At 38.7% G+C, this 15,151-nt stretch overlaps 1 protein-coding gene across 5 annotated transcripts in view; it reads left to right on the forward strand.

Annotated features, from left to right (window-relative positions):
* Window positions 1-14,494, forward strand: part of LOC139748099 (fatty acid hydroxylase domain-containing protein 2-like) — a 15,045-nt gene extending 551 nt beyond the window's left edge. For 4 of the 5 annotated variants that reach the window (XM_071660727.1, XM_071660730.1, XM_071660729.1 and 1 more), the window contains exons 2-7: window positions 3,502-3,661; window positions 6,097-6,200; window positions 6,502-6,647; window positions 7,919-8,100; window positions 8,337-8,609; window positions 10,089-13,894. In XM_071660727.1, the coding sequence (XP_071516828.1) occupies window positions 3,507-3,661; window positions 6,097-6,200; window positions 6,502-6,647; window positions 7,919-8,100; window positions 8,337-8,609; window positions 10,089-10,266 (1,038 nt within the window). In that variant the 5' untranslated portion in view covers window positions 3,502-3,506 and the 3' untranslated portion in view covers window positions 10,267-13,894. Of the gene's footprint in view, window positions 1-3,501; window positions 3,662-6,096; window positions 6,201-6,501; window positions 6,648-7,918; window positions 8,101-8,336; window positions 8,610-10,088 lie in introns of all 5 variants that reach the window. The other variant, XM_071660731.1, reaches the window with a different exon arrangement.
* Window positions 14,495-15,151: the final 657 nt, after the last annotated feature.

Below are 15,151 nucleotides of genomic sequence, written 5' to 3' on the forward strand. Positions count from 1 at the left end.
ACTTAGGAGAACAAGTGTTGTGGGTTGTCAACTTGCTTTTAATTCTTTGTTTTTGCACGATGATTCATCCATGGCTTTGTCCCATGGGGTAGTGAGGCACAGCCATAAAGAATAAGATGTGTTTTAACGTGTTTAATGATATATATATATATATATATATATAGATACAGGGAATAAGTTTCATTTAAGGTGTCCATTCGTATTGTGTGAAGTGGACTTGTATGCGTATATTGAAACATTCCCATTGCGGGTCAGTCGCAGAAATATCTGGGATGCGGAAGAAACTTATTTGAATGGCCTTATATTTAGAGGAAGTGGTTCAGATTAGGGTTGCATGATAGATTATAGTAGGGGTCAAAATAAAGGAAACGACACTGGAGATCAACAGAACTTTTGAGAATCTTTCCTAACTTTATCGAGGGGTAGAAATATATTTATTTTTCCTTTTTTTTGACGTGTACTAACAATACTGTCATCTTGAAGTGTACTAACAATACTGTCATCTTAAAATATACCAACAATACTGTCATCTTCCTTCTAGTATATTTGTTGTACGATGTAGAGATGGGGAAGTACAGGCACAGTAAGTGAATGCAAAGGACACGAGAGCATTGACATTATTTCTGAATACCACCAAAATTATAAGAAAATTTAGGTTGGTAGGTGAAGTTCGGTGAGACTTTCGTAGGTTTCGTTGACTTCTAGTGGTGTTTGAGATTAACCTGGCATTATTCCTGATCATCATAGCCCTCCCCACTTTCACATTTATGATTGTAGTTTGAAGATTATCACTCCAAATTACATTCTCCTAGTGTGAGTTACTTTTAAGTATAAGGAGTATTTTGATTTAATTCTTCCTAGCCCTTGTTCAGTCTATTGTTTTCATTGTGTTCTTTAACTGGCGCTTTACCCAAATTCTCTGGAGGTGATTATGAACTTGTATTATGCTTATTGAATTATTTTTTTTTTTTTTTTTTGCTTTGTCGCTGTCTCCCGCGTTTGCGAGGTAGCGCAAGGAAACAGACGAAAGAAATGGCCCAACCCACCCCCATACACATGTATATACATACGTCCACACACGCAAATATACATACCTACACAGCTTTCCATGGTTTACCCCAGACGCTTCACATGCCCCGATTCAATCCACTGACAGCACGTCAACCCCAGGTATACCACATCGCTCCAATTCACTCTATTCCTTGCCCTCCTTTCACCCTCCTGCACGTTCAGGCCCCGATCACACAAAATCTTTTTCACTCCATCTTTCCACCTCCAATTTGGTCTCCCTCTTCTCCTCGTTCCCTCCACCTCCGACACATATATCCTCTTGGTCAATCTTTCCTCACTCATTCTCTCCATGTGCCCAAACCATTTCAAAACACCCTCTTCTGCTCTCTCAACCACGCTCTTTTTATTTCCACACATCTCTCTTACCCTTACGTTACTTACTCAATCAAACCACCTCACACCACACATTGTCCTCAAACATCTCATTTCCAGCACATCCATCCTCCTGCGCACAACTCTATCCATAGCCCACGCCTCGCAACCATACAACATTGTTGGAACCACTATTCCTTCAAACATACCCATTTTTGCTTTCCGAGATAATGTTCTCGACTTCCACACATTCTTCAAGGCTCCCAGAATTTTCGCCCCCTCCCCCACCCTATGATCCACTTCCGCTTCCATGGTTCCATCCGCTGCCAGATCCACTCCCAGATATCTAAAACACTTCACTTCCTCCAGTTTTTCTCCATTCAAACTCACCTCCCAATTGACTTGACCCTCAACCCTCCTGTACCTAATAACCTTGCTCTTATTCACATTTACTCTTAACTTTCTTCTTTCACACACTTTACCAAACTCAGTCACCAGCTTCTGCAGTTTCTCACATGAATCAGCCACCAGCGCTGTATCATCAGCGAACAACAACTGACTCACTTCCCAAGCTCTCTCCAACAGACTTCATACTTGCCCCTCTTTCCAAAACTCTTGCATTCACCTCCCTAACAACCCCATCCATAAACAAATTAAACAACCATGGAGACATCACACACCCCTGCCGCAAACCTACATTCACTGAGAACCAATCACTTTCCTCTCTTCCTACACGTACACATGCCTTACATCCTCGATAAAAACTTTTCACTGCTTCTAACAACTTGCCTCCCACACCATATATTCTTAATACCTTCCACAGAGCATCTCTATCAACTCTATCATATGCCTTCTCCAGATCCATAAATGCTACATACAAATCCATTTGCTTTTCTAAGTATTTCTCACATACATTCTTCAAAGCAAACACCTGATCCACACATCCTCTACCACTTATGAAACCACACTGCTCTTCCCCAATCTGATGCTCTGTACATGCTCTGGAATTTATTAAAAAAGGGGGTGACTGTATTGTTGACTGGTTGGTAAGGTTATTTAATGTATGTATGACTCACGGTGAGGTGCCTGAGGATTGGCGGAATGCGTGCATAGTGCCATTGTACAAAGGCAAAGGGGATAAGAGTGAGTGCTCAAATTGCAGAGGTATAAGTTTGTTGAGTATTCCTGGTAAATTATATGGGAGGGTATTGATTGAGAGGGTGAAGGCTTATTGAATATATATATATATAAATATAAAGTGCAAATGAGATGACCTTGATTAGGGCCTCAGCTACCCATGCCATCTTAGCTAACGTAAAAGAAAAACATATTTTCCCTCATCTGTAGTGCCCTGCGTACTTTTGAGTTATTCATTATAGCATGAAAACAAGATGTACGAATTGTCACTTTTTGGTGATAATGTATTCACATAACTGTCAACTGACATTTTAATATAATGAAATTGAGATGTCAGTGCTTGCAAGTGAATGTAGTTAAGTGTAGCAATTTTATTGTGTCTGCCAAGAATGATATAAGGGTACTCGGGGAGTGCAGGACCTCAAACCTCACATTTAGTGAGGTTTGAGTTGTCAAGAGTGATAACGATCAGAAACTCATATCCATAGATCTTCTTTATTCAGCTTTGGCCACTGTATGGAAACCTAAGGATTATTGTTTTTGATGTTATGGATTCCAACCATGAAAATGCCTTGTTGTTTTATAGAGGGCTTACAGACGTTGCATTTAACTTCAAGGGGATTTATAAAGAGGCATATGACACAGCTAGCATTGAAAGACTTTACCAGTGGCCTTGGAAAACTCTTCCACCCTCTCCATTTGAAAATGATAGTTGAATCACATAATTCGAGAGGCGACAATGATAACCAAGTCAGTTTGCTAACGGGAAACTTAATGACAACCCTAATTTGGATGAGATGAGGTGGAAGACCAGTGAAAAAGTCTTTGAGGGCATAATTAATATGGATAAATGAAAAGTGTGTTCATATATTAAACTTGGTTTATGGCAAAGGTTCTGTGAGAGACATTTTCATAATGCAAGAATAGGCATAATGGATGATGAAGTTAAGTGTAACGGTAAATCATGTGTGTCTTCTACAGGAAACATGGCGGAAGCAGAGACTTACCAGGGGGACCAGGGGATGGTCCCTCATCAGCCATCACACTCTGCTGCAGATCTGTGGTCATCACTGAAGAAGGCCCTCTTTATCATTGGCTCCACAACTATTGTCTTTGTGGCACTTCGGAACAGTCTCACATAGTAAGATATGAAAAAATATTTGCGTTGTTATGTGTATTAATTTAGATGAGTTACCAAAGTCATAGTAGCTCACAGAGGTGATGATTAGTTATTTTTTACTAAACGGTAGCTTGAATAAGTGCTCTTGAGACTTGTAACATACCGCTGGTGATATGGTGAAACATTCATTATACTTTATACTGTAGACAAGGAAAGCTTGGCTTGCACTTTAGAGGAAGTAAGGTGATAGGTTTTTATATAACTTATGTTTGAAATGATGCTGGTTATGTGCGGAAGGAAGATATAAAAGTGGAGTGTGCTCTTTAGAAAGGGGGGTGCAGATTATACTATGATAAAAAAAAAAGAAACCATACATACAAGTAGACTTTTCCTAGAGCAAGGTAGTTTTATGAACAAGTGCCCACTGTATCACATGCCATTTTCAGTGCCTGTGTATGATCAGAATTGTGACTGTTCAGAAAAACTTAGATTGGAGTATCACGATACAGGGACCTCTCCGTTCATACCATTTTTTGAGTAAGGCAAATGGTCCATTTACACTGTTTTTTGTGCAGGCTTAAGTTTGGAATAACAAGATCATCATTAGACTCACAGCATGGTGGTGTGACATTGCCAGCACCATGCGAGTTTGGAATAACAAAATCATTGTTGGGCTCACAGCATGGTGGTGTGACATTGTCAGCACCATGCGAGAAGCACGCATGCACGTGATGTGGATACATTCTATAGTCAGGAAGTGCCACAGTATATTTTTGCTGGAATTTATATATTGCCTGTGTTTGCCCCTTTGTCATGCCACGAAAGCATCATGGTACCATTGGTGCAAAGATGCTTAAGGTAAGGTCTTCACCATTATGGTTAAAGTGAATGTGCTCCAGTGTTATGAGAGAGACTGTGAACATCTACTAAGCATGCCCATGGAGTCAGTGAATCTACTTTATGGACTGTTCATGAGAGTGCCAAGGGTGGAACATTAATCAGTACATCTAAGACCTCATATATTAAAGTTCGATCATGGGGAGAATGGAACAGATGTCGGATGGTTGGATGGAACACCAGATTCATAAAAATGTTCCCATAGCATGTTTGTGATACAGGCAAGGTGTCTGGAGTAAAAATGATGACTTATCAGCTGCAAGAAGGAGCAGCAAAGACATTTCAAGCAAGCCCTGGTTTGCCAGCGAATTTTAGGAAAAGCCAGAATTAACTGCTTCTGCTGACGTTGGGCCGAAAGTTTCCCAAGAACCTCCTAGACCATTACCAAGGAAGACAGTTATCTTCCTAAACAAGATAATTGGATTAGACCAGATTAATTTGGAAGAAGATGCCTTTGAGAAATTACATTTCCCATGAAGAGAAAACTACAGTAGGATTGAAAGATGCTAAGGATCACTTCACACTGCTTGTAGGGGGGCAGCACCGAAAATGAATGCAAACTTAAACCATTGTTGGTCTACCATTGAGAAAATCCCAGGGCTCTTCAGGGATACATGAATCCTTATTTGCCTGTTTGTTATTATTCTAATTCAAAAGAGCAGATAACAAGCAGTTTTCTGTGAATTATTTTGCTGCAAAGCTCCATTTAGAGCCGAAGTAGGGGTACTGCGCAAAGGAGAAAGTTTCAAAGTTTCAAGATTCTCGCCCTTATCGATAATGCCCCTGGCCACTTTCAATATAGAACCTTAGTGAGCTCATCAAAATGGTCTTGCTTCTGCCTTGCACTGCATCTCTAATCTAGCCATCGGACCAGGGGTTGATATCTACTCTCAGGGCCTACTATTAACAGAGAACACTTGCAAAGCCTGTGAAAGCTATAGAGAATGACCAAATGCCTGTGAAAGAATTGTGAAAATTCACCATCTGGGATGCCACCATGATCATCAGTGAGACCTCGGAGAAAATAAGTAGTGCTTGTATGAACAAAGTATTGGGAAAGCTATGCCCATATTATGTTCATGGATTCCAGGGTTTTGATGTTGACACTGAAGTACCAAGAATTTTTTTTACACATTATGGAAATGGTGAAAAAAATCAGCTTGGATTTAGTTGATGATGATGTGGAGGAGTTGCTAGAATCACATAAGGAAGAGTTCTCAAAGGAAGATCTTCATTTCGAGAAGGAATTGCAGGAGGGGAGGTCGAGTAAGTGCATTTTCTTACCAGAAAACTTGAGAACAGATTCCTATGGTTGTAACTGCATTGATATGCTTTGGGCCATGATAACTGAGATTTGGGGTTCAGAATTAGGGTACGACTGTGAAAAAACATTTTTGATGCACAACCTGCAATTTTGAATTTGTATTATGTATAGAACTGATCAGAAACAGTATGTACACATCATGGATTTAGCCTCTTTAGTCACCAGCCAATGGTTTTGATACTGTTTTGTAATTTTGTCCTTTGTTGGTGTGCTGGTAATTTGTGTTGTCTTTCAGCCACTTGCAGCACTTCTGGGGGGCATCAGGTAACTTTTGGCAACACCAGTGGGATAAGATTCTCTATACCTTCGGTGATGACCCTTACTTTCTCATGGTTTATGGTAAGTTATGCACATTGCAGCTAATTGATTTAGTCTAGTATTTGACATTCTGTATAATTATGATTCAGTTGTACTAGAAGAGAAGACAATTGTATGCATTCATTTCTCTTTAGATATTGAAATTACTTAGATGTGTCTCACCTTTTATAAGTTTGTTTACTGGCAATTGAATTAATCTCTTGGAAATGAAGATCATTTGGATGTAACAGTATTGCAATACACTTTGGCATAAAACTGGCATCTGGTTCTTGCTGTATATTGCAGGCTATGGCTTCAATACTGTATTTTATTACCCTTTCAGGCACCATAGTTGTATCGTACATTGTACATTGGTCATTTGGGATTATCTACACACTTATGGATATAACAAATAGACCTGCCTTTTTACGACCATACAAAATCCAGCCTGGTACCAATGAACCTGTTGCACCTTGGAAACTGTTTAAGGTATGTGGTTACAAGGAATTTACAGATATAATGAGCTGTTGCTCTCAGACACCATTATTGTGTTTTGGATTAGGTTACTAACATAAATTTCTTAACTTATTCATATTGTTGAAGACAACAATAACCCCATTTCCAAGCACGACATGAAACATAATTGAATATACAGTAAGGAAGTTGCATCAGGATATGGGGAAGGATGAAACTGGTAATTTTTTGAAAGAATTGTCATAACTGAAGCACAGGATTAGAATTCTAGTAAAGTATGTTCTTAAGAATGTATTTCAATAATTTCACAAATGGTGATTATGAAAAGAGCTTGAATTTAACCCATTAACTCCTCACTTATGTTTCACTTCCAACTCTCTGAATCTCAGTTTTTCAAGTTGTTTAACCCACTAACTGCAGCCAATTTCAAATATGGTATGCTACTTCGGTATTGGTTTCCTACAGCCATGTTGTATATAATTCCTTGGTTTTGAACTGCCTGGGTGCTGAATGGTGTTGGGAAGCAACTTTTAGCATCTCAAACAATGTTTCCACATACTTTGGTCATATTTTATAAGCTCAGCTGCTCAGTCACCATGAAGATGCCATGGGGGGTATTACATCATTTTAGTGCTGTCCTGGCATTTTTGGGAATGATACGACAATGTTGTGAAATATATGTACAGTGCCTGCCAATAAGTTGCTGAGAGGGAGTTGCGGCACAACCATCAAGGATAAACATGAAATGAAGCTATGAAAACTGAGTATTCACCTCCAAATAATACATAATTGATTTCTGTTTAATCTTTATACACTCCTTGAAATGACCAGGAACTAAATCAGCGAGATTCAGAAACCAATACGGAATCATCTTTCCCCAAGTTTCATGAATGGCCACCTCCAGCTTAGGTTGTGATGAAGTATTCGTGTTATGTAATTTGATTTTTTTAAGTGCCCACAATTTTTTTTATTGTATTCATATCCTGCGAATTCTTGAGTCAGTCATTGAAAAAAGTCCTTAAGCCAGTCATTGACTAGTTTGGCAGTGTGGTAGGGAGCCCTATCCCACATGAACACTTTGGCCTTGCATTTTTTGAGTGGATCTGGGATTTGGTCACACAGGTGTTCAAATATGTCTCTTCATAGTTTTATTCATTGCCTGTTCACATTCCTTCCATGGCCACTTTCACAGAAAAGATGGACTTACAACTCCACAAGACACATGCACTAAAAATCTTTATATATTATAGATTTTCTCAACTTATGTGTTTATTTTTTCCCTGCAGTGTATCCTGTGGGTAAACTTCAATCAGATAATTGTTGGCATTCCATTCTCCATCATCTGCTTCTACTTGTTGAGATTCCGAGGATTTGACCACTCTCACCAGTTACCCACATTTCACTGGGTTATTTTTGAGCTTATAATCTGTATAGTATTTGAGGAAATTGGATTTTACTACTCCCATAGGTAATTCATTTTGCATTGAAGTTTTTTCTCTTGAGTTTTTATGAGTAATGATTTGCAGCATTGCACATTTACATAGATTACATACAAAGACTTTGATGGCTTCTGCATATATTTTTGAGAATTCCGTATACATTACACATGATATTTGAATATGAATCAAGATGTAATAAATTCTTCTGTACAGCATAGAGTTAAATTGTTCTGACTGTTTACATTATCTGATTACCATCTCCCAGGCTTTTCCACCACCGATTGTTGTACAAGCACTTCCACAAGATGCATCATGAGTGGCAGAGTCCCATTGCAATCACAGCTTTATATGCCCACCCTCTAGAACACATGTTGTCCAATATGGGTCCAGTGTTTCTAGGTCCTTTGGTAATGGGCTCCCATGTGGCAACTATCTGGTTGTGGGTCAGCCTTGCTCTTCTCAGTACCCTGAATGCTCATAGTGGCTATCATCTTCCATTTTTCCCATCTCCAGAAGCCCATGATTTCCATCACCTCAAGTAAGTGTGTAACCGTAGTGATTGATTTAAATGATTCTTTTTAATTGGTTTCTGGACCATTGTGATATTTGTATTTTTATTATTGGTATTATCATTATTATTATTATTATTATTATTATTATTATTATTATTATTATTATTATGATAGTATTATTATACTTGATCTCCATTTCCCGTGTTAGCGAGCTAGCACCAGGAAATGGACAATGAATGACATACCCACTCACATGTACATATGTATACATATAGGCACATACACCTATATTCATATCTATTTTACTTGATCGCCGTTTCCCATGTCATCAAGGTGGCGCCAGGAAACAGACAAAGAATGACCCATCCACTCATACACACACACACACACACACACACATATATATTTATTTATTTATTATTTATTTTATTTTGTCGCTGTCTCCCATGTTAGCGAGGTAGCGCAAGGAAACAGACGAAAGAAAGGCCCAACCCACCCACATACACATGTATATACATACATGTCCACATACACAAATATACATACCTATACATCTCAACATATACATATATATACACACACAAACATATACATAATTCATACTGTTTGCCTTTATTCATTTCCATTGCCACCCCACCACACATGAAATAACAACCCCCTCCCCCCGCATGTGCACGAGGTAGCGCTAGGAATAGACAACAAAGGCCACATGCGTTCACACTCAGTCTCTAGCTGTCATGTATAATGCACCAAAACCACAGCTCCCTTTCCACATCCAGGCCCCACAGAACTTTCCATGGTTTACCCCAGATGTTTCACATGCCCTGGTTCAATCCGTTGACAGCATGTCAACCCCAGTATACCACATCATTCCAATTCACTCTATTCCTTGCACACCTTTCACCCTCCTGCATGTTCAGGCCCCGATCACTCAAAATCTTTTCACTCCATCTTTCCACCTCCAATTTGGTCTCCCACTTCTCCTCGCTCCCTCCGCCTCTGACCCATGTACCCTCTTGGTCAATCTTTCCTCACTCATTCTCTCCATGTGACCAAACCATTTCAAAACACCCTTTTCTGCTCTCACAACCACACTCTTTTTATTACCACACATCTCTCTTACCCTATTATTACTTACTCGATCAAACCACCTTACACCACATATTGTCCTCAAACATCTGATTTCCAGCACATCCACCCTCCTCTGCACAACTATCTATAGCCCACGACTTCCACACATTCTTCAACGCTCCCAGAACTTTCACCCCTCCCCCACCCTATGATTCACTTCCGCTTCCATGGTTCCATCCACTGCCAAATCCACTCCCAGATATCTAAAACACTTCACTTCCTCCAGTTTTTCTCCATTCAGACTTACCTCCCAGTTGACTTGCACCTCAAGCCTACTGTACCTAATAACCTTGCTCTTAAAATCATTGCACATTTAAGGGGTTAAGATTTCTGTAAATAAAAATCAGACTTGCAAAGTCATACATGTATTACAGATTTAATCAGTGCTATGGAGTTTTGGGAGTCCTTGACCTTCTTCATGGTACTGATGATAAGTTCCGAGCATCAAAGTGCTTCTCCCGTCACCTGATGATGTTGTCTCTTGTGCCTCCACGTGAAGCCTTTCCAGAAGATACATTTAAGGGCAAAGTCATCAAAGGCAAGCAGTGTTAGGAGCTACCCAAACTCTCTCTATATATATGGCATTCATGGTAAGCATTTATACATTATATGATGATGTGCTGGTCAAGTTCAAAGGTGCTTGATTTGTTTTTAATTCATAGATGTTGGTTTTTGGTGCAGCGTAAATGTAGAACAGATGATTTGTCTCACACTAAGTCTGGCACAATATAAACATATCAGAAATAATATTTTGTGCTGCAATTATTGATTTACATAAACAGTAATTTATCAAATCATTTTTTTATGTAAGGATGCCGATGGATAAAAAAATTAACTGTCATGCATTGTAAGCTAGAGATTTTCAGTCCAGCTTTTTTATGCAGTACCAGCCTCTACCCCATCAAAGACTGCAGAAAAAGCTGCCATATCATGCTGAGGTGGTTGTTGTTGAAGGGAAAATTCAAGTTGTCAAGTAGTCATCCAGCTTTAACCATCATTTTGTTTTGTCATGTAAGATAAAAGATGAAAAAGATAAATTTTGTGTATACATGGCATCACAGGTATTTTAGAATTAGATGAAAGTATCATGAAATAATAGTTTATTTTTTTATTCTGACAGTTTTCACTGTGTTTTCTTTCAAACCTCTGTTTTAAGAATCTTAACACACATTAGGAAGAGCTCCAGTTAGGGAAAGACTGTTTATCTGATTACAGATGTAGATAATGGAGATCTATTTTAGTTACCCAATTACCCCTAGTTAGTTTGAAACATATTACTTTTGAACTCATTTCGGTAACAATTAGGTGAATGAAATTAGAGACAAGTATTTTTGGAGGTATCAATTTACATCTTTACTCAATAACAGTTTATTTTTAGACTAATTGGTTAATAATGTGTTCTAAGAGGTATTTACTTTTTGCCCATTTCATACCAATAAGTCATTTTTGGTTAAAATGTTGGAAGTACTTGCATATCTTGCATTTGTTTGTTGGTGGAAGAATGTCTTTCTTGTCAAGGCACAGAGGACCTAAGAACATGCCTTAGAACCTTTGGTATAATATATGTACTAATTAAGAAATTTTGAAGCTCAAAACTTTGATTGCCACTATAGTGAGACGTTGAAATGCTTTCAGACATACACAAGCATATATGTAACTCTGTCATACAAAACCAGGACTCGCTGAAAAAACTTGAGTTAGTTTTTAACTTGCTCATCCCTGAATGCCCCACTGTACCCACTAGCTAGTCGCAGTTGTATGGTGATATACAACAATATGTACAGTATAAGGGTCAGTTTGTATTGTGAAGTGCCGAAGATTAGAAGCATCTACTTTGATAAATCAAAGTTGTCATCATGCAAAGAGTTAATTTCAAACTGTTCTGGAGGCTCTCGATCATTGTGTGATTAAGGAAACATCAATGATGTGGCTTGATTCCACTGGATGACAGTATGAGTAACAAAGATGATGTGGTTTGGTAATACAGTTAGTATGGCTAGGTAATGCATTTGGCTCTAAGAAATTGCATTTATGTTGCAAGATTATTAAAAGTACCTCTGACATCCAAAGATGAGTCTGGAGAATCATGTGACCTGAGTACTCAGGATGAAAACAGATGTTGAACATGCCCTTTGTAACCACCATACCACTTTGCATCAGATGGGTTACTGCATAGCCATGCAAGTCGTCTTAGAGCTGTTTACGTAAGAAGTCATGAAGCATCATATGGGTAGAGAATCAGTGATGTGTATGGGTAGTGCTTGGCATAGACTAGAGTATATATTTACATCTACATTGCAATAGTAATTAGGGTATTCACTTGTCTGTACCATCGTACCTAACCAAAGCAAAATGATTGACAAAACATGCTTTATCTGGAAGAGATAAGTAAATGCTTTCATGGGAATCCTCTCATGATTAGGGTGCATGAAAATGCCCTCAAAAAATGGCTGAGGTTCAAAGTTAAGGATGTAAGGCTGCATCATTTCTCAAGCCATCTTCCATATTGGGTGCGTAATCATTTACAGTCATGCAAAACAGTGCGAAGTTTCCAATCTGCTACAAAGCACAGTGCCAGTCTTCCATCCAGCAAGAAATTATGAGGTTTCATAGTGTGACTGCTGAGGATGCTGAGCATCCATCTATTGCCATGGCCACTCCCTTAAGGGAGTTCCAGTTGGAACAGGCATCAGAGATATAGATAGATACACTGAAGTACCTCAGTAGTGGTTTATTAAGTCGTACATCCAAATTTGGTTGCTCCTTATCTATCTGTCTTTAACTCTGATGCCCGTTCCCTTTGGGCACTCCCTTGAGGGGATGGCTAAAGGGTGTCCATGACTTAATTTGAGTGCTGCTTCTTAGCCTTTAGTGCCTCACCCTAAACAGGCCACTGGCAGGTGGCAACTGTAGGGCAGTTTTCAGAGGCTCTAATCCAATGTTCCCACCAACTACTTTTAACCGATGTGTCCTCATCCACAATCAATAGGCTATGGTCCTTATATGTAATGAAGAAAATGATTCATATCTATCGTGCTGATAGTTGGCTGTAGCATCGCATTGTATTGTTTGACTTGGCGACAAAAAGTTGAAGAGAATAAAATGTAGAAATTAATCAGGACATCACAAATGTTTGTAGATCTGACTCTGTAAGGTTATATGCAGAGGGAAAGAAAAAAAAGGATGAATATTCCATAGCTTAGCTGTTCAAGGAAAGGAGGAGGTATTATATCAACCAGTCCCCGAGTGGCTGGTCTCACAGTTGTGGGAAGAGCAACTTTACACATGTCACAGGTCCAAACCCTGGTGTTGGGGACATATGAAGGCATTTCACAAGAACAGTGCCCAAAATAAAACCTATGGAATAGAGAAAAAGAGCAACAACATCGTGGCATACAGAAGGGGAAGGTTGGTGTGTTGATGCAAGGGAAATTAATGAGACTGGAGGCTTATGATTCCACTTTACTTAATATTGAGGTGGAGGGTGAATCCCTTGGATATGTGAGCAGTATTCCATACTTGGGCAGTGGAAACCCCGGTAGATGCAAAATTGCTGCTCACAAGAAAAATTATTAGAGCACTTACACAACACACCCAACTTTTAGGAAGAAGAGTTTGTGATGTTAATCATATGGGATTTCCAGTATGTATTGGAGGAGATGGTTATGCCCAAGTTGTGTATATTATCACAAGGTTAAATTGTGGTATTTTGTTGGTGAGATGTACCTTAAACTGTAATGTGCTGCCGTTCTTCAGGTGTTTCACATCATTGTCATTGCTAGTACTGAAGAGTATGTTAAAACTTCCTTTCATAACCAGTGCTGTAACAAATTGCAAGATACCTATTGTAAATATCATCTTTTGTGCATTTCATCTTTTAACATTCATTCTTAATGTGAAAATGGTTCGTCTTAATGAACATGTGCTTTTCAAGATGATGTTCAAATTGAATGAAACTTATGTTTATACAAAAGAAATACATAAAAGTGTGATATTTGACTCAGGTTATCATTCTGAAAGCCATTTGCCTCTCGACATTCCTTAGAAGAGGAATACACGCCAAATCTAGGGATAGCATCTCGCACTCACTATGTCTTGCTACCTTCAGTGGGAGATGCTTCAGTGGCACTGAACTGGTAAGGGGACCAGGTTGTAAATTTTGGTAGGTCTCGCAAGCAAATGAAGGCGAAACATATTTTAAGGATTTCTTTGTACAGTTGACTTGATCATGCTTAAAAAAAAAATTAAAAGTCATAGGCAATAGATTTAGGATGTCTGCAATAAAATGAGTTACAGATTTGTAGGTTTTGGAAAATTATAGTTACTTGGAATATGCATGATGGTTAATAAGATTGATTCAGATTTTTTTGTTTTTAAGTTTCCATGGAAAAACAAAACATTTTGTTAAACTCCTTGATGATGTTTCTATTCATGAGTCATGTGGGTGTTCAGCAATGCATATTCATATCAAAGATGTAAAGTGAGAAGTTTATTTTTTGATGATCAGATGTATTCTTTGAGAGTTTCTAATCCATCAGTTTTGACATATCTCAAAAACAAACATCAAAATTCTGAATGAGGCCTGTCGGAAAACTTTTCCTCTATGCATATACCTTAGCATTTTAAATGGAAAAAGAGGTTGTTAATGTTTCCCATACCAACAAGTGTCAGTTTTAAAAAGAGGCACAGCAGATGACTAAGAACAACACACCTCAGTTGAATTTATATATTTACTGCATATCTTGCATTCAAGCTTGACTGGCTTGAAGTCACACACACATATATATATATATATATCTTTCTTTTTTCTTTCAAACTATTCGCCATTTCCCGCATTAGCGAGGTAGCGTTAAGAACAGAGGACTGGGCCTTTGAGGGAATACCCTCACCTGGCCCAATTCTCTGTTCCTTCTTTTGGAAAATTGAAAAAAAAAAAAAAAAAAAACGAGAGGGGAGGATTTCCAGCCCCCCGCTCCCTCCCCTTTTAGTCGCCTTCTACGACACGCAGGGAATACGTGGGAAGTATTCTTAATCCCCTATCCCCAGGGATATATATATATATATTTTATCCCTGGGGATAGGGGAGCAAGAATACTTCCCACGTATTCCCTGCGTGTCGTAGAAGGCGACTAAAAGGGGAGGGAGCGGGGGGCTGGAAATCCTCCCCTCTCATTTTTTTTTTAATTTTCCAAAAGAAGGAACAGAGAATTGGGCCAGGTGAGGGTAGTCCCTCAAAGGCCCAGTCATCTGTTCTTAACGCTACCTCGCTAATGCGGGAAATGGCGAATAGTTTGAAAGAAAAATATATATATTTATATATATATATATATATATATAATGCACTAGATTCATGCGTAGCCCTAACCTAAGAGTTGTAATATTTTGACTAATGGAAATCTGTGTTAGCTTTGGTATATTCCTTATCATTATCCCAGGA

The sequence above is a fragment of the Panulirus ornatus genome, chromosome 72 (assembly GCF_036320965.1).
Source record: "Panulirus ornatus isolate Po-2019 chromosome 72, ASM3632096v1, whole genome shotgun sequence".
Lineage (NCBI taxonomy): Eukaryota > Metazoa > Arthropoda > Malacostraca > Decapoda > Palinuridae > Panulirus > Panulirus ornatus.